The sequence below is a fragment of the Pseudorasbora parva genome, chromosome 18 (genome assembly GCF_024679245.1).
Source record: "Pseudorasbora parva isolate DD20220531a chromosome 18, ASM2467924v1, whole genome shotgun sequence".
Lineage (NCBI taxonomy): Eukaryota > Metazoa > Chordata > Actinopteri > Cypriniformes > Gobionidae > Pseudorasbora > Pseudorasbora parva.
The window spans coordinates 29,226,126-29,250,656 of NC_090189.1; the positions used below are offsets into that span (position 1 = coordinate 29,226,126).

The 24,531-nt window shown below is 39.7% G+C and overlaps 1 protein-coding gene across 4 annotated transcripts in view; it reads right to left on the reverse strand.

Moving 5' to 3' along the window:
* The window catches only part of plrdgb (PITP-less RdgB-like protein), a 130,452-nt gene that overhangs the window by 70,856 nt on the left and 35,065 nt on the right, over positions 1-24,531 (reverse strand). For all 4 annotated transcript variants that reach the window (XM_067423655.1, XM_067423654.1, XM_067423653.1 and 1 more), the window contains exons 2-3: positions 17,316-17,411; positions 4,034-4,138 (exon numbers count right to left, since the gene is read on the reverse strand). In XM_067423655.1, coding sequence (XP_067279756.1) covers positions 4,034-4,138; positions 17,316-17,411 — 201 coding nt within the window. The remainder of the gene's footprint in view (positions 1-4,033; positions 4,139-17,315; positions 17,412-24,531) is intronic.

Below are 24,531 nucleotides of genomic sequence, written 5' to 3' on the forward strand. Positions count from 1 at the left end.
GCCGGCCGTATCGCTTGCCTGAACACAAGAAAAAAGTAGTTCAGGAAGAATTAGGCACAATGCTCGACATGGGAGTAATCGAGGAGTCCAACAGTGACTGGGCGAGCCCGATAGTTTTGGTCCCCAAAACAGACGGCTTGGTCAGGTTCTGTGTGGACTACCGCAAGGTGAACGCTGTGTCGAAATTCGACGCGTATCCAATGCCGCGGGTTGACGAGTTGCTTGATCGGTTAGGCACGGCTCGATTTTATTCGACACTGGACTTAACAAAGGGCTATTGGCAGATCCCCTTGTCTCCATTGTCCAAAGAAAAGACAGCTTTCACCACGCCGTTTGGATTACACCAATTTGTCACGCTTCCTTTCGGCTTGTTCGGGGCGCCCGCAACCTTCCAGCGACTCATGGATAGGATTTTGCGCCCCCATGCTGCATATGCTGCTGCGTACCTGGATGACATAGTGATTTATAGTCACGATTGGCAGCGGCATATGCAGCATGTGAGGGCGGTCCTGAGGTCGCTGAGGGGAGCGGGGCTCACGGCCAACCCAAAGAAGTGTGCGATTGGGCGGGTGGAAGTAAGGTATCTGGGCTTCCACTTGGGTCATGGTCAGGTGCGTCCCCAAATTGATAAGACTGCCGCAATTGCAACCTGTCCGAGGCCCAAGACCAAAAAGGAGGTAAGACCGTTTTTGGGGCTGGCGGGATATTATAGACGGTTTATACCAAATTATTCGGACCTCACCAGCCCTTTGACTGATCTTACTAGAAAGGGGCTACCAGATACGGTCCAGTGGACGGAGCCGTGTCAACAGGCTTTTACCCAAGTGAAGGCTGCTCTATGTGGCGGGCCGCTTTTACACTCCCCTGACTTTTCTCTCCCTTTCTTGTTGCAGACTGACGCGTCGGACAGGGGGCTGGGCGCAGTCCTGGCCCAGGAGGTGGAGGGGGGAGAGCGGCCGGTGCTGTACATTAGCCGTAAGCTCTCCAAGAGGGAAGCTAAGTACAGCACCATAGAGAAGGAGTGTTTGGCCATCAGATGGGCCGTTCTCACTCTCCGCTATTACCTCCTGGGGCGGGAGTTCACCCTCTGTTCGGACCACGCTCCGCTCCAATGGCTCCACCGCATGAAGGATACCAACGCGCGGATCACCCGGTGGTATCTAGCTCTTCAGCCGTTTAAATTCAAGGTGGTCCACAGGCCGGGTGCTCAGATGGCTGTGGCCGATTTCCTCTCCAGAAATGGGGGGGGGGGGGCTGCAGGCCGGACGGCTCCCCGGCCTGAGTCGGGCGGTGGGGGTATGTGGCAAGGGGGGCGTGGTTCAGCGAGGTCTGCAGCGGGAGAGAGGGCCGCGGGACGAGCGGTAAGTGAGTGGGTTGGAAGCAGATTAATAACACCTGTCTCTCGTTCCAGTAATGAGCGTGGAGAGGGGATAAAACCTAGGTGGAACCGGAGATCGGAGAGAGAGAGAGGGACTGCTGACGCGACACACACTCACACCCACGGACATTGAGTTGTGAGACACGTTGACCCGGAAGCGGAACGTTTAACCGGAACCCGGAAGTGACTGAGAGAAATACACACTGGCAATAGCCGTGTGAAGAGACTGAGTTTTTGTTCTAATAAAGAGAAGCGTCAGCAGTCAAACTGACCCCCTTGTCCTCTTCCTTCCTTACACAAACGAACTTTATCACAGCGTTTAAATCTGCTCTTAGTTTGCGTTTTTGTCACCTATGACACATGCGCACTTTTCAATAAGCCGACAGAAAGCAGGTTCATTAGTTTACATGTCGCAGGAAATCGGGGTAAGAAGCAAAAAATGACCTGTTCCGACGGGTTTATGCTTACGGTGTTTATGACCTTACTCCGATAAAAGAAAACGGGTTACCGCGTTTACATGACCATGTTCATTGTTGGCTTATTGCATAATCGGCTTAAGAAAGTGCATGTAAACGCACCCACTGTCAAAAATGAAATGTTTAGTTTAGTTACTTCCCAGCAAGCAATAGCCGTCATTTCACCCGCTCGGTTAATATAGACCCGATATAGTCTGGCTATGAGTAACCCACTTCTAGCCAAAATAACCTTGAATTTGGTCACATGTTTTTGCCCAAATAACTTGTGAGATGTATGATAATCCATTATGTAAGTAAAGTCAACAGTGATCACGAGGTGTTTGGTTTCATTTCTTTAACGTATGACTAGTCTATTCTTTGGTATGATTAGACATCCATTCAATTTTCACTGACAGCCCAAATTTTGCCTTGTTTTAGCCTAGACGTCCGAGCTGTTTAAACAACTATTAGACTTATTTTAAACGGAAAATTTCTTATCTCACACTTTATGAGTATTAACTGAAGCGTAGTGCTAGAATGTACACTCAGCAGCTTGTGAACGTAAACCTCACCTACTTTGATTTGATTGGTCATCTCAATATTTTGACATTGACAAGCAGTGACAGACCAATGAGGCAGCTCACTCGCTGGTGTGCAATTTTCTTGCAGCACTAAAGTAGAGTAAACTATATTATATACTTATTTCACAACCTTTAATATATATAGCTTGAAAAAATACTGAGATCCTGAGGTCAGTGACCTCAAGGCTGGCACAAACCCCCCCAAAATGACGTATTTGTTGACCTAATCAAGTCTCATTCTGTTTATTTTTCAGAATTGTGTTGGTTTTTGTTCGCTCACATGTGATCCGCAGCTTTCACTTTGTGATCCACAGCTTTCCACTTTCAGTCGCTTCAGTGCACATCTCGTTCATTAGTGAGAGGCCGCCGGTGTTTTCCTAAGCCTATTGTGTTCTCAGGTGTGTTTGAATTGACAGTTTAATTGAACGGAAGTGTGGGTTTGAAGGCTCAAGTTTTGTTTGTTAGGCTCTAAATAAGGTATTTCAGCACGTATCCTATCTATTTACATTTTAGTTTTAATTGGAAATTCATAAATTGGGTCATGCTTAAACTCTCTGGTGCCGAAATAAATAAATAAATGGTTTAGTTAAGTGGTGGGATTCATCCCTGCTCTCTTTAAATCTGAAAGATGTTCCAGATTTATCAACTGTGAAATGAAAACGGATAATTGTTAGTGGTAATCCTCTGTCGCTCTGTCTGTCTCAATCCTTTCTCTTTCTCTGTCTCTTTATAATCTGTGACCTTAGCATCATCAAAATACATAACCAAATCCACATGATATTAAGTTTCTACACTGCTCTAAGCCATCCATAAATCCTAGCACAAATAACAGACATGTGGGGGGAATAACAGTATGGATGGAGACATTCTTCCACAAGCGGGAATAAATGAATCTCTCAAGACCCAGGGTTTTCTCAAAACACATCTCAACAAAACTAAAGCAAACACTGCTGATGGACTCATTGTTTGTGACTGAGAAACCCTGATCGGTCGCTCAATCATGCTGCCACATTTATGGGGTCTTATTGGTCTTTCAGTAGGACTCATCGCCGTCTGATGAAACACATTTTTCTTAAATGAGTGTCAGAAAGTGAGCCGCCTATTTCTCCTCATTTAAAAGTTGCTGTCGTGAGGCATTAAGGAAACTCTAATTCTCCCATGTAGCAATAGTGTGTCTCTCTAAAGGGAGTTAAATGTGTGTGAGAGTATATAGTCACTGCGTGTCCTGAGGTATTAATACAGCTTAGAGAAGCAAAACAGTGATTACGCTGCATCTGTAGCATTAGTCACTGTTGATTCTCCCTTCACTGAACTTCCCCACTTTAAGTTAGACGCCAAACAATCTTTGTGCTTTGAAAACTGCTATTTAGGGTAAAGTAAACTAATTAGGGAGGAGCAGCATTGAGATTATCCACGGTTTTCACAGCAATTTTACTTGTCAGTTTAAATTTATGAAAACGAATGTACCGTAAAATCACATCATCAAGCAACTCCTGGTAAATTCAGCTTTACATGGTTGATTAACGTGTTTATTATACCTTATTTAAAGGATGAATATAATGTATTCATGATACAAAAACTGTAGGTGAGATGTCTTCAGGAGACCCTGGTGCTTTTACCTCTGGAGTGCTCCAGGTGTCCCAGTGTTTCGATCTGCTCCACCAGGTCATTGGAGTTCCACTGGCTCATTTCCAGGAGTAAGGCCGTCTTCCCCTCTTGAACATCTGCGGATCAGCAGAACGCGAGAAGCCATTCAATACAATGAAGGAAATTAGAGTCTGTAATGCTGGTAGCTCTTTCTGCAAATTGTTAAAGTATAAGTCACAAATCCAATGTTTTTTATAATAATATGATTTTTTTTTTTAGAATAGAATAGAACAGAACAGAACAGAACAGAACAGAACAGAACAGAACAGAACAGAATAGAATAGAATAGAATAGAATAGAATAGAATAGTGGCAACTTAGTTTAGGACAAATTTACACCCCTTGGCCATCAACAGTTGGTCAAATAAATATATACCAGTAATATATATTATACTATACTGTGTATGATGTGTCAGGTCAGGGGTCACTCTTCCGCTGGAACTACACTTGTTCCAATACCGAAAGCCAATGATTATAGTTTATAAATTAAAAAATATATATTTTATTTGTATTTTTTACAAAACGTATCGCTTCGCTTTAGAAGGCCTTTATTAACCCACAGGAGCCGAATGGATTGCTTTTATGATGGATGGATGCGCTTTTTTGTGCTTTAAAAATCTAAGGTAGCAAATATTATTGTATAATATTCTATACTGTGAAGGCTATGCTGATTAGCATTGCATTATAATAATAACGAAAATGGCTCGTAAAACAGATATAAAATATTGTGGCAATCATTTTTATTTCCTTCATGATTCATCTGTCAAAATGTTTCTATCTGCTTTATATTCAGCTACAGTGATGTATGCTGTATGCCTTTGTCCATATAAGGGAATTATTGTAACCTCATGAGTCTTGGACTTTCTTGAGCAAGGGCGCCTCAAGCTACTAGTATGAATGAAATAGATTACATGAGAGTTCTTAGCGCTCCATAATGCTCACATCACCCCCATTTTGGGTAAAATAATTTAAAAGAAAAAACATTTCTCTATAAGAAATTAGAGGTAAACATATGACCCATACCTTTGGACTAAAAGCCCTAAGGTACTTTGCTTTATAAATAGCTCTGATAAGAAGTGTACAAGAGCTTTATTTTTCTTAGTGGATGCAGAGACTAAAGGCATAGGCTCTGAACAAAACAGATGTCAAAATGGAATAAAAAGGACTTATGCTAAAATATTTTTTTTTCTCATTAATCTACACACAGCACCCCATATTGACAGAAAAACACAGAATTGTTGACATTTTTGCAGATTTATTAAAAAAGAAAAACGTCTTGGTTATGTATGGTAACCCCTGCAGTGATGGTACAGCAGCAACTGTGGCGACGGGACGTATGTCTCCATTCCCTCCTTCAGGGAACGAAGGGTTACCATACGTAGCCGAGACGTTTCCTTTCAGTCGGTCACGTTCGTCGTACGTTCAGATGTACGCTCCGCCACGTCTGACTGCCACGGGTTGCGGAGGACTCGACAGGGTTCGCCATTCCGGGGAACTTGACTGGAGCATATAAGGGCATGTATCCATTCCATGGGGAAGGGAGTGGCGCAGCAGGCCGACATTTAGAATGGGCACTTTGGTGTTACTGAATATGGGAAGTGAGCATATAAAATCTAGGCTATAAAATCTAGCAAACGTGTCAGGAGCAGGCCCGGAATGTGAATGGCATGAACCGACCTTAGATATTTCTGACTTCATAAGAGGAGATGGTGGGCAAGTTGTGACATGCGATGGGAGAGTAGACCACCCGGTTTGTTGATGTACAGAACGGCTGTGGTGCTGTCCATATGGACCAGAACGTGCTTGTCATGTAGCAGCGATTTGAAGCAGCCCAGCGCAAGGCAAACTGCTAACATCTCCAGGCAATCGATAGGCCATTGCAATTGTCGAAACACACACCCGAAACTGCAGGCCTGTTGTACTCTATGAGGCGCACTGTCTGAATGGGGCAGAGTTTCCTCTTTTCCCAGTTGACCCAAAGCCCCAACTGGCTGAGGTGACCGAGCACCATGTCCCTAAGTTCGCACAACTGCTCTCGTGACTGGGCAAGGATCAGCCAGTCGTCGAGATAGTTGAGGATGCGAACACCACGCTTTCTCATGGGAGCAATGGCTGCTTCCGTGACTTTCGTGAAGAAGGGCTACAGGGACAGCCCGAAGGGTAGGACTTTGTACTGATATGCTCGTCCGTCGAATGCAAAGCGTAGGATCAGTCGGTGTCGAGGGAGAATCGAAACATGAACGTACATGCTGCAAACCAATTTTGGGGACAGATGCACCTGTAGACACGTTTTTGCGTTAGCATTCTGAACGGTGGTCTTCATATCAACTGGAGGGGCCAGTTCGATCGCATCCTTCGCCAGAAGGGCTGCGGTCTCCACCTGGAGCACAGATGCGCCCTCCTTCTACACAGAGGTGAACTTGGGGAGACGCCGGATAAACTGAATCGCATAGCCGAGTTTGATGGTACGGATGAGCCAGCGGGACAGGCCAGGCCCCCAACGACCAAACCAGCAGGATCAACAGAACCGCAGCGGGCAGCGAAGGGACCCGGCTTGGGCGGCATGGTAGTGGCCCATGGCGGGGTTTGAGTGTGTGAGGCAACACTCACCTGCTTCCGCTGAGGGGTGGGGTGAGTGTGGGGAGGCCGCTTGTGGGCGTCCCGCGTGCCCCCTGCTGGCAATTGGTGAGGCGCCTGAGGGTGGGAGCATCAAACACCGCCAAGCACACTCTCTTGGCACCCAGAGATTTTGAAAACTGCTCTTTTTTTGTGAAAATTTGGGTACCACTGGCACTAGGCTGAACACAAACAGGTTGATAACACAAAATTCTCCCCCGGCCCTCCTCCAGGGGAAGGAGTGCTGCTGCAGCCATCTCCTGAAGAGCAGTCTCCTCCATCTCTGGGCGGCCCATCTCAGGGTATCTTACGATGGCACTTGCCACCTGGTTTGGCAGCAGCCTAAGCAGGCTGGGCATCCTTCTAGGCCGGCCGGCTCCATGTCTACGCCGAGTGAAGGCTGCTGCTGGCCTGGGGCCGTATATATATATATATATAGGGGCGGCAGTGGCTCAGTGGTTCATGTAGGTTGTCTACAAACCGAAAGGTTGGTGGTTCGATCCCCGGTTCCACCTGACCAAGTGTCGAGGTGTCCATGAGCAAGACACCTAACCCCAGCTGCTCCTGACGAGCTGGATGGCGCCTTACATGGCTGACATCGCCGTCGGTGTATGAATGGGTGAATGTGAGGCAAAAATGTAAAGCGCTTTGGATGGCCATAGGGTCTGTTAAAAGCGCTATATAAATGCAGTCCATTTACCATATATATATATATATATATATATATATATATATATATATATATATATATATATATATATATATACATATAGATATAGATATACATATAGATATACATATAGATATTGATTTACATATAGATAGATAGATATAGATATAGATATATCAATTTCTCATTAATGCAATTATCTAATCAACCAATCACAGGTTGGTTCAATGCAGGCAGTTGCTTCAATGCATTTAGGGGTGTAGTGTGTGTGTGTGTGTGTGTGTGTGTGTGTGTGTGTGTGTGTTTAGGCTTCACATTTGACAATAGCCATTCACATAGATTTTATGATTTTGCTTTCTGTAGCCAATTAATAAGACCATAATTTTGCTTCAAATCATCCGCTATACAAAAATATGGGCTTTTTTTATAAAAGAAGTACTATTACTAGGCCATGTCTTCATGAAGTGCCCTTAACACAGAGGTAAGAGAAAAATGCTCACGGGGAATCATTTAAAAGAGGTTTGGTACAACACAGCGAGACAAAAGGGCAAAAAAAAACCCTCATGGAGCCAAAAATAGACCACTGATATAGCAGGGAGCAGACAGGGAAGAAGGAGAGGCTGTGGAATAAGATGATAAGAAACTAATGAAGATGGATCACTCTCTCCATGTTTTCCTCCTGTTGTAAATTAGTCAGTTTTTGAGGATGAACTCTGTCTCCTATAATAATCAAAAAAAGTCTACAAACTTTATTTTGCTCATATCAGTCAGTCATTAGTATGCCGCTAAAGGCCATGAGGTCGTTCTCTTACCATCTGCGACTACAGCATTAGCCAATTTCATAACCACCAATTAGAAGATTATTCATGTTTGAATGAATATAAGATTTTTGCTTCCAAGTTACCCAAATGTGATGGTTGTGTATTTGAACTATATGGAATATGGAGAAATGCTGATATTCAAATAATAATTATTTGAATAATTATTCAATTAATCAATTAATTTTGATCAATTAATTATCAATTAATCGATCAAAAAATCCATTATCCAATTTTTTTGTATTAAATGTTTTATTTAAATGTAAAAATCATTACTTTTAATCCATTATTTACATTTAAAAAAAGAAAACTTCTGCCCAATGTTGGCATCCAAACAATGTGCACTCTTACTAATTATATTATATAATTATATATTATTATATTATATTAAGGCCTACTCCATTCCAGCCTTTACACTTACTGCTCTCATAAAAAATACAATTAACATATATTACATGTAGAATTTTAGAACTAAAATTAATCTCTTACCAGATTTATTTAGCAAAATGTTTATTTTTGTCAGAATGATTGTGTGCTGCCTGTGCATGTTCACGGAAATCTGTGAAGTTTAGCGGAGAATTGCTTAATTGTCAGGGCTTGTATGCAAAAATGGAATAATAATTGCGTGATTTTCTAACATATACAGATAAGGATACAATCGTAAAATGTGAGCTTGGGGAAAAAATTTGTTTTTGCATTATTTTCCTGTTATCTCTGTAAAGCTGCTTTAAATATATATATATATATAACTTCCCACTGCAAAAAAAAAAAACTGTGTGTGTATTGTGATTATCTGCAAATATTTTCAGTACACAGCGCTAGACACTGGTTTATTTTCGATTATCAATTAATGGCTGTAGAACTAAAATGTACAAATATTCCAAAGCGTCAAGGCACCGACTGGAATTGAGTGAAGCCAAGCAATGGCAATTTCTGAACAGTTGAGCAGTGCTGTTAGACTCTATCAACAGATGTTTAGCCAATTCGAGGAACCAATGTTATGTTAAATGTATTGTTTCAGTGTTTGATACAATTAATTAAGAAATTTTGCTCTGGGAAGAAGTGTGGCTGTTTAACCAGAAAAGCATCTGCAGGAATGCTCTTCCCAGAAGTGACAATGTTTGCTCATGGTGAATGATAAGATACTTACTTTTAGTAAGATCAATGATCATACCAATCAGGCATAACATTATGACCAGATGACAGGTGGAAGTGAATCAGGGGTGGTAAGTAATCAAGTAAAAATACTTTTTACCACCTACTACTAAGTACTTTTACCACCTCTGAAGTGAATAACACTGATCATCTCTTCATCATGGCATCTGTTAGTCGGTGGGATATATTAGACAGCAAGTGAACATTTTATCCTCAAAGTTGATGTGATAGAAGCAGGAAAAATGGGCACGCGTAAGGATTTCAGCAAGTTTGACAAGGGCCAAAATGTGATGGTTAGACTAGAGTCAGAGCGCCTCCAAAACGGCAGCTCTTTTGGGGTGTTCCCGGTCTGCAGTGGTCAGAATCTATCAAAAGTGGTCCAAGGAAGAAACAGTGGTGAACCGGCGACAGGGTCATGGGTGACCAAGGCTCATTGATGCACGTGGGGAGTGAAGGCTGGTCCATGTGATCAAACAGACAAGCTACTGTAGCTCAAATTGCTCAAGAAGTTCAGATAGAAAGGTGTCAGAATACACAGCGCATCACAGTTTGTATGCGTATTGGGCTGCATCGCCATAGACCAGTCAGGTTACACACACTAACAACAGTGGCTGTTTTGGCAGCAAAAGGGGGATCAACACAATATTAGGACATAATGTCATGCCTGATCGGTGTATGGCTGTGTGTACAGTCTCTTTAATATGCAACAAGTGGCATTATTTCCATTCAAAACCTTGCAATTGGACAATAACATACAGTCACGGACTAACAAACATTCTTCTAAACAAGGCTTTTTACGTTGCTACAATTTTTTTATATTGAACAATACTGCTGATTAGTTAAGGGTATGTAAATTCCCCACATGAATGAATTAAATGGTTATTGTTATATAATTTTTTTAGTCATTGTGCGTCTTGGAGAATTTAAAAAAAAGAGCTTTAACGTCATTTTGCTGCAATTAAATGTTTATATTGCAATATCTTCTTCTCTAGACCTGGAACCCTTTTTAGACAGTTTTTTTCAACAGGTTAAAGAAAATAGCAAATTAAAGACTAATTGAAAATCTGAAGTTGTTGGCTAAAGTTTTTAAATTTAAACTCAAATATAATTATGTTGCCTTGAATTGAATTTTGTGGCGAGCTAAACACTGTATTTGTGTGAGGTGAGGTCAAAAATCTCTTGCATTGCATTGCTATGGTATTTTTTACAGTGCATGTGTTTGCATCTTAATAAAGGGCAAGGGAAGGAAACACATACAGAGATACAGATGGTGACGGAGAGATGCAAAAAATGGGTGATGACATGTAGATGGGTACAAGGAGAAAATGAATGCAGAAAGGCAGAAAGGAATATATCCAAGAGCATCACAAACCTGCAGCATCAAATAGAGAAGCTATGTTATATGCCAAGCCTTTTATACAGATTTAGATCTTGACAACTTGAAGGGTAGCTCAGGAACATTTTGCAAACACCTTGTTGAGAAAGTCAATATTTTGAAACAAAATGACAGTCAAAACTACAGGCAAGAATGACAAATGAAAGGATTAGACAGAGAGAAACAACACAAGAAAAGGAAATGAGACAAGCTCCAGCAAGAATATGAGATAGCAAAACAAACCTCTGGACAGACAAACACTGAAGCAGCATACTAATGTGATAATATAATGATATCTGGATGACTTTTGGCATATTTTTGTCATTCACTGAGCACCAAATCATTAATTATGTATTTGACAGATATGAATTGAATAATGTGATGTAACATTAGATGATTTTTCTTAAAGGAACGGTTCACCTAAAAATTCTGTCATACTTTACCTTTACCCTCATGTCATGTAAAAAATAAATTATTCTCTTTCTTACCTATACTCCAAGCCTGACGTCTTCTTCTTGTGAGCAACAGACCAAATTTAAGTTATTAGTCACTAAAGCTTCCCCTCAGTGAGCAGTTACCACTACAACTGAATCATTGAGTCGAAGATCCTTGAATCATTCCAATTTCTTTTAAACTTGTTTTGTGAAGCGGATCGTTATATTTATTGTAAAGATCTGACTGAAAAGAATAATTTGGTTAACCAATGCAACCGAATCAATGAGTCAGTGACTTTGAACTGGATCATTAAACCAAATCATTTCATTTTTTAAACTAAGGGCCTGTTCCTAAAAATAGCACTTGCAGTCTTTCCATTTGACCACTTATCTACTCACATGGTGCATTTCCTTAATTTGGCCCAGTTTATGTAGAACTTGTGAGTAAAAGTTACTTAAGTTACATATTTAGATAACTTTTTTTCAAGTAACTAGTAAAGTAACGGATTACTTTTAAATTTACTACAAAATATCAGTTACTTCCTTTGACTGGCACCTCTGTTTGCTCTCTTGTTAAAAAATATGTTGGAAATATGTTAAACCACCAACTTTAAACCACATTTGTTTGTTCTGGTTGTTTTGTTAGTTTTTTATTGTTTTTTTTTTTTTTTTTATTGCTGAAGTAAGTGTTTTTGTTGTTGAATTTTTTGTTAGCAAGCCCAGTCCAGGCGAGAAAAAGTAACACAAAAGTACAGTAACGCTAGACAGGGTAAACCCAGCCTGATCTGCCGACGATTTTATTTTGCCCTGCAACTCAGTCTTTCTACTGCTTCTGTTACATTTTTGCGGGAACCAATCACAGACTGACTTATCCACTTGGCCCACTATTGGCGGGTTTAACACGATGACGGATAGAGAAGCGATGGGTCGTTGATCACGCCTCTTGTGGTCTGATTACTTGAAGGACTATCCAATTTCATACAGAGTCATTTGAATTATGCTCGTTGATCACGCCTCTTGTGCAGTAGAAAATACAGAGCAGACTCCCCAGACCAATGTTTAATCTTAAATTTAGCTTGGTCTGGTGATAGCCAGACAACAGTAACACATTACTTTCCATAAGAAAAGTAACTAAGTGATGTAATTAGTTACTTTTTAAGGAGAAACGTTATATTGTAACGCAGTACTTTTAAAAGAAACTTCCCCAACACTGCTTACAACAGAGTAGTGTAAAAATGCAAGTGAAGTTTTTTATATATATATATATATATATCCGTTATCCAATAGAATGGGTAACATTATCTGTTATCCATTCAATTGTAAAAGCAAAAGCTAAACGTAGCGGTGGCATATTCTATGCTAATTCCAGCCTCACATTCCATCATGGCAATATCGCGAGACAGCTTTTCACTCGACGAGAAATCTTGCGAGATCTCATGGCACGAGATCTTGTCACAACTATTTTGATCTATTTCTCACAAAAAGCTATCATCTTCAGAACACTTTTTAAAGTATTCATGCGGACCACTTTTATGATACATTTTGAAGCTGATGCTCCCTATTAATTGCAAGTGACAACCAAACAGCCAACGGCAACCAATACATTCTTCAAAACATCTTTTATGTTATATTACATTTCTTTAAGAAGAAATTAAGTCATACAGGTTTGAAACGGCATGATGGTGAGTAAATGTTCGCAGAATATTCCTTTTTTTGAATAACAAATCTTTCAACATTCCTAACAAACTCAGCATATTGAGCATACAGAGGTTTTCAACTTGATTACTGATCGGGGAGCAGAAGCTAATTAGCATGCAAGATCATCCTGATTTAAGTTAATACCTGCTGGCAGCATACAGCACCGTCTGACAAGTGTTGCAGTAATAAATAGGCAGCTTCAAGAGCTGTGGTGTGCCGTAGGAGCCTATCCACATAACAGTATGATGCAGACAAATGGGTGGCCATGATTTTCAGCCCTTTACTGATGGGTTCATTAAATTTTTGGACCAGTTTTCACATTAGCACCGGAATGCTGAAGGATGTGAAGTCAAAAGCAGAGAAAAATACATGTACAACCTTCTGCTCTCTATATACAAAATGTATGTATTATGTTGCTCTCAAGAAAATACTGCACAAAAGAAATATTAAAACGGCTTCCCTGTAAATGACCTTGCTATGTATTATTTCCATTCACGATTTTCAGCGTACTAAGATTGAAATAAATGTGTAATGCGAAAAGTTATGCAGGGCTCCAAATGCTTCGTTTCCACAAACCTTTTACATATGCTACGATTCTGAACTCCCCAACTAATTCTGGAGAGATAACAGCCATAATCACTCACAGGTACTCCACCACCGATAGCAATCTAGCCTAATACATGTTAGATAAGACAGCGAAGCGAACGAAATACTGCAGTACGTTTAGTGCACTTCCAGACATATTACTTCTGGGATTGACAAAAGAACCATTTGCCCATAAAAATTCATACAAATGCTACTTGAGAGTGCTCGATGTTTGAAAAATACCACTGGGCAATTTGTAGCTCATGAATAACTGAATTGAACCAATTATAATCCTGCCGGTTGCTACACAACAAATGACATCAACATATGCAAGCGAGTCATTAATAAGATGTCCAGCATTACTTCAGCATTTGGTTGCGAAAAGAACCTGAGGGAGTAACTCTTGTTTTTACAAATGGAAATCTGAACCTGGATATACCATACTCAGATTTTTGCATAAGTACAAATAACTGAAATGTATTTCACATGTTTGTCCTTGAGTACTGTAACAACAATCTGCAGTCAGCGTGTTGTTTGTGATGTATTACTTTAGCCTTTTTTTTAACCTGTGTTGTGACTGGCTGTCTAGCCAGAAAAAAGAGACGACTATGGATCAGGTGTACTTAATTTCTTTGCAAATTAAATGTGGTTTCTAAAACCTCAGGTACATCCACAAGGGGATGTCATATCCATCTTATAATTAAGGACATGGAACTTAATGCATTAAAAATGCTATTTGAGCGACTCTAAATTTAAGTTTTACTTCTGTCTGTAGAGTTTCCATTTGAAGTCTCTAGATAAGTGGCTCCTTCAGAAAATCCCCTCTGTTCAATGTGTGTAAGCCACACAGCCGTCGGAAATAGCTTGATAGTCTCTCCAGTCTAGTTCTGTTTGAGCTGCGTGCTGTCTTCATTCCATAAGGGATTTCAGCTACTTTTTAAGGGTATTTTGTGAGCAACGCACACTTCAAACAAACAATGCTGAATGCTCCAAATGTTATTTGCACTTCACACACAATTTATGATTTGCAGACATATCATTTAAATACACCAAAAGCTTTGAGTTTGAATGAAAATCCCTGTAATTCAACTGACTGACAGTTGTTTTGAGTCTTTTGTCCTCCAGCAACTTAAAATATCTGTGCAGTCAACAATTTTATTTCTTTAAACTCTTCTTTGATAATCAAAATTACATATTTAAGTGTGTGTGTGTGTGGGGGGGGGGGGGGGGTTGTACTGTGAAAAAAATGTCTTCATGCCTTGAAGTGGTCACAAACTGCATTGTTTTATTTTTGCATAATGTTTTCTTAGGTACACTTTACTATTACTAATAGATGGCTAACAACATGTGGAACTCTTTTAACAACTTTTATCATGATTTACTATTACTGCTCTCAGGGTTAACTTATCGTTAAATGTATTGCTATAGCAATATATTTAGATCTATGGCATCATATTTAGATCGTGGCATGAAAGGTTGCAGTAATTAGCATTGTCGCCGATCACAGACATGTTGAGCGCATTAATGCAGTGATCTCGTCATTGCAACTCGATTTCTGCACACTAACTTTCATCGTAACTAACAGTGCAAACACAATGTAAATAAGAGATTCGTTGATTAGAAGAGGAGATTTAGCAAAAGTCCAGAACTCTGTCACTGATAAACTCGCACTGTTTGATTGACAATTTCAGCTATTGTAAAGAGAGAGTTCTTTGATCGCTTTCTATGTATAATCTCAGTTTAAACAACAGATTATTTTCATCCTACTAAGAGAAACAATGTGAAGTTCACCGTTTAGTAACTGGTTTGATTTACTGACACACAGACAAAAAGCATCTGACTGTACATGAATCATTACATATCAGAAATCACCGGTCACAGATCAGGAATTAGAATTAACACGGTTACTTACATGTTGTCGCATTGCTGTTGAGTTCATATTGTAAAAGTCTGTTTGCAAATCCCGCACCAAATTGAGACGGATTTACCAAAGAATCCACAGTGAAATTAACCGGATACAAATAAATAATGCTCAACTGAGACATTCCGTTGTTGAAAATAAATAATCACATTCCTAGCATAAGGATCCTTTGAAAGGTAATGTTATTTTTTGTCCATCCTTTAATACTCTTGTCTCCTCATCATCTCACTAACACACCAGTGGGCGGGTCAAAGTTCCAATGATGAAGTAGGCTTTTATTTTCTTCTGATTATCTACCATAGATAGGCACATTGCACATTGTTCAATGGGCTTGGTTACAAAGTTGTTTTTGGACTAACAATAAACTGTTCAGTTATGAAACTAACAGGATATTCTTATAGTATTCTTATAGAAAATGTTATTGCTCAGTTCATGACCCCTTTAAAGGGATACTCCACCGCTTTTTCATATTAAATTATGCTATTCCTTTAAATAAAGCGAGGTGATACACACCCCTCTCGTCTCAGTGGGTGCACTTAATCGCTCTGACGCTCGGTGACGATCTGATAGCATTTAGCTTAGCCCACTAAGCCCAGTTCATTCACTATGGTACCAAACAGAGATCAAGTTAAAATCGACCAAACACCTCCACATTTTCCCTATTTAAATACAGCTACACTAATAGCTGAACGACCAAGTATGGTGACTCAAAATAAAAGGTAGTGCTTTTCTAAGCGGGTTAAAAAAGATGTAATGTATGGCGGAATAACACTTTTGAGCGTACTTCGACTCGGCGCAGTAAAAAGCCCCGCCTAAAAAATCCTCCCTCACATCCTCATTTCCGTCAATAGGGGGAGATGATTTTTCAGGCTTGACGTTTTACTGCAACTATTTACTTGGTACCTAATGAATGAACTGGGCTTAGTGGGCTAAGCTAAGTGCTATCAAAATGTCACCGCATGTCAGAGCGATTCAGAGCACGCACTGAGATGAGAGAAGTCTGTATCAACTCGCTTCATTTAAGGGAATAACATAGTTTGATATGAAAAAACGGTGGAGTATCCCTTTAAAATAGCTTGAAAATAACTCTACACCCTTGCCTCATTTAGTATACGGAACCATGCGTATGTAAATGAGTCCCCACCTCCACTCAATCAAACCAGCTTGGACCACCTCATCCACTCGGTCAACTTTTCTCTAGTAAATGCTGCACAGTGGCAAGTGGGAATATTGTTTTATTTGAACCAGAAACTGATTCAGAAGAAGAAGAGGGACGGCGAATTATACAGGTTCGTCTACAAGTCCATTTGTCAGAATGGTAATGCGTTTTATGTATCGCTCTTTTCAACAACGGACACATAACTGTAATTAATATGATTAGCCTTTGGCTTGACTACGTTGTCAAACAGCTAATAATGTGTTGCTGATGTTACACAAATCATGCTCACAGTCGTCATCTCAGAGTCTGACAGCTGCCTTTTAAAAATCAGCATCCTTAGAAACACTTTGAACATAGAAAGTCAGTGGAGAAACACATAAAGATCATTATAACATCGTAATACATAATTTACCAGCATTGTTATATGCACACAGTTTTTCTTGTCTCTTCTCAAAGTTGTTCTTGTGCTCACCGTGTTAAATTGCCCGCAGAGCAAGAAAACATTTGCTGCAGGAAAAAACCTTGTCTGCAAGTTAAGGCAGTTTTGGTAGAAAACAGGGGACTGTCCAAGTCACAGACTGTTTTTGGTACACTTCAGTTTTAAGGAGAAAATACTCTGCAATGGTGTTGACTGATGAATTTGCACATGGTTTGTCTTAAAGCATATTGAAAACACCACATATATAAGCAAGATTAAAACTTGTTTGTTTTTTACCACAGGGGGTCTTTAAAATGCATTCTGGAGGAGTTTTTAAAATTCAAATCCTAGAAGGACCAACACTTTCCACTAATAAATAACAATCAGGAACAAGATCATCTCTTACCCCGGGCGTCAAAAAACTCCTCGTCAGAGCTTTCAACAGATTCCTGGGCAATGTTCTGGAGTCTCCAGTGGGAGGCGCTATGTTTTCGAGAGGGCACTAGAAAACAAAAAATAGCAACATTTACCACAAATCACAGAAACTGACAAAACAGCAGAATACAAGATACAGTACAATACATGCACCTTTGGGAAAGTAAACTTGTTTTGTTCCTGTTTAATTAAAATGTAATAAAATGATACACGTGCCTCCATCTGTTATCTATATCTGTGTGTCTTAATATATTTATGTATTATTAATATATTTGGTAACCCAATGGTTGATTCATATTATAGCTTAACTAATCGATTTTAACTTTATTTTCTAAATGTTACATGTCTTGGAAACTTTTCACCAAACCTTCATCATTACTAATTTCTTTTAAATGTCCTTTCATCAATGGATTTTATTGTTTCTGCCTTTTCCCAGACTCAGACTTTCAATTCTAAAATACGAAAATCCTTTGCAAATATATGAATTTAACATTATTATGCTTAAAACAATATGCCTAAAACTAGGACAATCTAAACAAATACTGAAATGAACATAAACCAAATCCAATATTTATTGTATGAAAATGTAAAAATTACAGCTATACCACAGTTGGGGCATCATTCCAAGCCATTTTAAGACTTTTGCTCCTAACAAAGTTAGTGTGTTAGGTAACCATGACCACAGTGCCCAGGAAACACATTGAGATACATATGATGTGTGTGTCGCGTTGTATGGCTGTAATGAGTGCACGAGTAGTACAAAATATCTTCACAAGGAAACAGGAGAAGAAAACCTCATAATAACTTAACCTCATAATACTATAGGTATGTTTACACGACACCGCTTTCAACTGAAAAAACGTTTTTCTGTCTCCATGTAAACAACAAAAACATGAATTTGTGAAAACAGTGACATCATACGCTTGCATGTTACATGTTACATAGTCTATTACGTGTTCGCCGTAACTACTTAATAGTCATTTTCGCAGATCCGTGTAAGCGGGGAACGGTTTGACAGCGTTGTCGTCTGTTTTTAGTACATCGTTGTTGTGTAAACATACCCTTAAGCCGGATGCACACTGTGCGATTTTGCCTACGATTTGGCCGTCTGAGACAAATTTTCCAAATCCTAAAAGAGTCCTCTGATCCTAGGCTAAAATCTGACGTCTTTGATCGTTAGTTTGACATGTTCACCAGCCGCCGATTAATGACCGTTGCGATCAAATTTTACCTCAGATGAAATTCTGGCAGTGTCAGAAGATTTGCCGCACAATCCTGCAGTGTGACTTCTGCTAAGACGTCTGTCAAATATCCCGGTTTTTCAAGACAAACTATGACCAAAACGAGAGCTAGAGATTTCTTTGTAGCCTCCATTTCAGTCCTGCGTGTAAAGCAGCTCACTGTCACCGAACGGTCATTCATTGATAATATAAAACTCCAGACGAGTTTTCTTGCGTCTGTCCGTTTTTAGCGCACATTGACTATTGTACAGTCTGACATTAATGATAACTGAGATCTTACAGTGTGACATGGCTTAAGCCTAGTTCAGACTGCACGATTTTCAAACTCGTCGGGTCACTGCTCTTTTCACACTGCATGACTATCTGGGGTATCATTCAGTCACTGCTGTGTTCACACTGCACAAAGGTTTGGCGACAGAGTAGTTCACACTGCATGACTGAACAAGAGGAAGAATCGCCGACAACTCTCTCTCTTCGGTGTGCAAACTACATTTCCCAACTACACGTGCGATGTGACAAGTAAACAACGCGAGATCACGTGTGTCAGCCCGTAGTTCTCGCGCGAGACTTGTTTCCTTCTCATGAAGGAATTGTTATTAAAAATGATAAACTGCACGTTTACCAAGTTTACTTCAAATTGTATGTGCGCTGATTTGTGGAGAAAAAGAAAAAAAGATTATGACGGAAGAAATTGTTGGAGAGACAGAGGGAGTCAGGATTTTGTTCTGCAAAGACAGTTTGAGGTAAATAAACAATTTTGTAATGTGCTGCTGCTGTGGCTGGCTGTGCAAATGTTTGGCCTTTGTTTCTGTTTGATAGATTTGTAAATATATCTATTAAAATACTGATATGCTGCTCTATAACTCCTCCCTGAACCTCCTGCTGCCCTGTATCTCACTCTCTCATTGGCTGTCGGTGTAATTTTCAGTCAGAACGCTGTTCACACAGCAGGAGTTTCAATCGCCGACAGGTCCAGATATTTAGCATGCCAAAAATCTCACCGGCTTTGGCGACTCGTCTGCGATTCTCTCTGATCGAGTCTTTGATTATTCACACTGCGTGATTGTTACTCGGGTGCACGAGCACCGATTTGCCTGTGATCTCGGGCATTTGTCGGCGATTTCACAAAACCTGTCGGCGACTCAAAATCGGGGCAAAAATCGGGCAGTGTGAACTAGGCTTTACAGAAGGGATCATGTTCAGTCTGACAAGCAACATTCGCAAAGGATTTTGAAAAATCACACAGCGTGCAGGACCCATAAGATGATACCAGACAAACAACTGAACAAAACACAGGGAGTCTAATCAAGGATAAAATGGAACAGGTGTAGAAACTGATTAAAAAACTAACTAACTAGAGAACTAAGACAAGCAAAACAGGAACAGAAAACAGTGTGAAAAGATTACTTTGATTTCTTATGAGTACTTAATTTCCAATCAAGCTATAATTTTGTCAAATTATGCATGAAAATATTATTTAATTGTGTGTTTAGGATTTGCAGCCCCACATGCCTGACAAAACTTTGTACAACAGCAAAAATGTGACATTTAATTGTGTCTCATGTCAATTAAGAGGAGCTATAAAGACCTCAGAAAACATTGGTGCGTAGCCTGAAAAATGATATTCCCTCTGTTAAAGTTCCCCCTTGTAGCAGTTACAGTTGCACAAAACCTTTCCCTCGGGGAGCACCACTTTAAAGCCAAGTGTGACTAATTAAAAAGGAATAGCACGCCTACGCTGCTAGAGTTGCAAATAGCGAGAAAGGGCTGGATTTTGCTGAGCTCTGATAAGACTACAAAGAACATGTAAGAACTTACATTGTTTCCAGACTGCTTTGTAGATTCTGCACATTTTCTCTCTTTACAATTCAATCTGGTTGCCTCTGTTTGAGACATTAGCAGTGCTGTGAGATGACAGGAGACTCTGCCTTGCACTCTCTCTTCAACAAATCACTTAAAGAATGAAAATGTGAGGCATACAGGGTTCCTTTTGGACAATTGAATAACCCAGTCCTTAAAAGTTGAAAAAAAAAAAACACTTGTGAGGTCTTTACATGCCTTTTATCGAGTCAATGAATTGAATAAAAAGGCATCCGGTCTGATATTTTAATTGACAGAGACCTGGAATACATAAATCAGAGTTAATAAGCAACCCCGTTGTGATTCAGTGCTTTGGGAGTTCAATAAAGTGCTGAGCAAAGAAATCTTAACTGTTTTCTCTAAACTATACTCTTACTTTCTCTTATTTCTTACTTTTCAAATGCAGCAAGAAAGAGCAAGAAAATGAACAAAAAAGTGGGTCATGGTCACATTTCTATACATTACTTAAAGAGATAGTTTGCCCCAAAATACAATTCTGTCATCATTTTCTCAACTCGTCATTCAAAGCTTTACGGCATTCTTTCTTCTGTAGAACATAAAAGATGTTTTGAAGACCATTTTATATGCTTTTCGTCCAAATAATGATAGTCCAAAACAACACTGATCACTACCAAGCTAACATTTCATAGTGGGGCAAATATGTGCTTGAGGTGTGAGCCCTATATAGGTTTGTCCATGCACTCTGTTTTTTTCCTTACTGTACAGAATGTTACTCTAGCTTTGGTTGTTTTCACAGCAATATTAGTGTGTATTACAATATTCTTAACAGTTTCCTACTGTATGGGCTGTTTACAATGCATTCTGGGAAAATATTAGCCTACTGTAAATCTAAATACAGTCCTTCTCTGTGACAAACTCATCATGAAGACGAAAGCCCACAAGAGTGTACATGGTGTAACTCATTTTTAATTCACTTTATATGTTTTATTCTGATGTTATTTGCAAGATATGCTAATATTTTAGTTACTACGTTTCTGTAAGAATATTTGAACAAGCATTTATTTGTTGAGTTGTTCGAGCTGGCCATAACGATGAAAGTCCTAAGAGTATGTTAAATTGGTAGGTATGCTTCAAAACACATGTAATCACCTAATTTGTTTTATACAAATGTTATTTGCAAGGTTTAAATACATTTGAGTTAATAAATATCAGTAAGAATATCGGAGCGGGTGCTCATTTCCCAATTAAGGAGTTCTAATATTTCCTCCCTCAGTGGCGCTGGACCGTTGTGAGACAGGCGGGAAAGAAGACCTTTTTCTTTACAGCATGTAGTTTTAAACATTTTAAGATCATATGTAGTTGCTTTTTGTTGTGGTATACTGCCACTAATTAAAGCAGCACTAGGTAACTTTTCAACCTTCATAATATATTTTTTAAGACTCTTGTGATGATAAATCGACTTACATTAGGTTGAATGACACGTCTGCCATAGCCTGATGGGGTCTGTATCGTTTTTAATCGTACTTTTAAACTTCGGGTTTCGGGTAGTAACCCGGGAAAAAAAAGAACTACAAAATTCGACTGCTTTACGGCATATACGTCACTTCCACCACCACCCACACTTCCTTAAATTCAGACGTGCAAGCCCAATTTTGGTCGTTGGATAATATAGTCATGTCCGAAGCAGCAGAGGCAAATAAAAAGGAAAGGTTTTGTTGGAGGAAAGCAATAAGAGGAAACGAAAAAGTGATGGGATTAAAGGCAGGACGAGAATCAACATGTGACCAGCGTTTGCTCGTCGGCGTGAGCTGAAGGAGGCGTGCCCGACCGATGCTGTCCTGCTTGTTACGGTGAGCTACCAATCAGACATTGAACTGAAGTATCATATAGATTCTGTAAAACGGTAACCAATAGACTACTATAATGATGCTGGCTTGTAAACGTGAGCATCGTGATTATTTGGCGTTTGAAAAAAATAAAACCCATGAAATTATATTCATATGACATGCTGAAACATATGCCACTGACTGTAACGTTACCTGGGATGAAGACATTTCACACGCGACGCCAGAAGAACTCCTCTTGCAGTGTTCAGGGGAACTGTTAGTGCTGCACCGACCCGCGGGACGCTTTTATGAAGTTATTTGGCCCGCACCACACCACTGTATATATTTTTACAACCCGCCGCGCACCCGCGACCATTAAATAGACATACGGGGTCCGCGGGTTATGAGACGACCCACGCATCACTAGTTCAGGGCTATCAGGGCTGTCATGTCAACAAATGCACGCGCGATGGCATCCCCTGTTACAGCTCTTACGACAGTAGTTGAGGACATTATTTTTTCCAAACTGTAGGGGGACCCCGAGAGCAAAAGTAGCCAAGTGCGGCTTTAAGTACTTTAGCTCAAATTTTTATATATATTTCCAACATTTATTTTCCACTGGAACAATGTGTTACTGTGAAATATGGTTGATATGTTGGTAAATCTATATATTCTATTGAAGTTCAGCTATTAAATGTAAAAGACAAAACCTGAATAAATGTAAAAATAGTAATAAAAATAACAGTATAATGCAGTCATTTATTTTACAGTATGCTTAAAAAGGTGCCCTAAAATAAAAAATTAAATTAACCATGGCATAGTTGAATAACAAGAGTTCAGTACATTGACATCACATTCACTGAGTCTCAAACACCATTGTTTCCTCCTTCATATGTAAATCTTGTTTGTGAAAAACACCACAGAAAAACAGGCAATTCTCGACATAACGCCAACTGTGACGCAATCAGTGTCTGATACTGGAGAAGCGACAATTCAAACTATATCCCCGCGAGCAGTAAGTAGTGATTTTATCCACTTATTGACTGTCTAAACAATTTCTGATTAAACTGGAAGTTTCTTAGTGAGACAACATTAACGTTAATATTCCCTGCGTTGTCTAGATCCAACGCAAGATGCTAGTACAGTAACAGTAGGAAACTCCAAGTAGCATACATCATGACAAATGTCAAATTTAATATTACTTCCTGCCAGTGTTGTCATACAAATCTACAAAATACAACTGTAAATACATATGGCAATCCCTTTTGTCAGATAGAATTATAATTTAGCCAATAGGCTATTTTCATTAACAACACACAACTCAGGAGCTATTATGTTAGCTAACAGATCGCTCACTCGATTCAGCTCCACCACTTAAAGGTGGGGTAAGTGTTATTTTAAAACCGTTTTAGAAAAAGGGCTCGCTTAGAAAAAGAAGATTGCTCGCTCTCGCTCTGTGCACGTCATTATTCAAAACACACGAGTCACACATGACGGACAATAGGTGAGAACTAGCCTAATATATGCTGGCTTTTGCTTGACTATGCTTGTGTGTCATGTTTGCTTGTTTGTCCATTTGCGATCGTATTGTGGCTCACTTCAGTGATGATAAAGACCCGTTCATTTCCACACCGTATGGAGCAAAAAATAAATCTCTAAATCTCCTCACCGTGTGCTTCAAGCATCAGCTCACACAATGTCTCTGACAAGTAAGATACTATACTCCTAATATATGTTTGTTTCCTCTTTTTATGATCTATATAATCCTAATCCGGTCATAATTGTAATATGTCGTTAGCTGTTGTGCTCGTGTACTATAGAGTTGTTCATGACAACGGTTTGTGTTTTTGTGATCGCTATAACTCTAATCTGTTCATAATTGTAATATGTTGTTAGCTGCACTATTGTGCTTGTTTACTATCAAATTGTTCATGAGAACGGTTTGCGTTTTTGTGATCACTATAACTCTAATCTTGTCATAATTGTAATATGTCGTTAGTTTTACTGTCGTGCTCATGAGAACGGTTTGTGTTTTTGTGATGGAAGGGGGGACGTTTTCATTGGATATTCGACCTGGATTAGTAACACAGATTCTGCTGTAGTCGTTGCCTGGGTTACGAATGTGTGGGGCGGAGCTATCAAAATAGGGTCGAGACCATAGACATAATATGCATAGATGCCTCATAGACTTACGCTGCCTATTGGAGCGGACGTATCAGCGCGGCGCCATCTTGGATGGGTCCCCAATGCGCCGCCCCCCACATTTATTTCTACTGAGGAAGATGTATTCTCAACTACA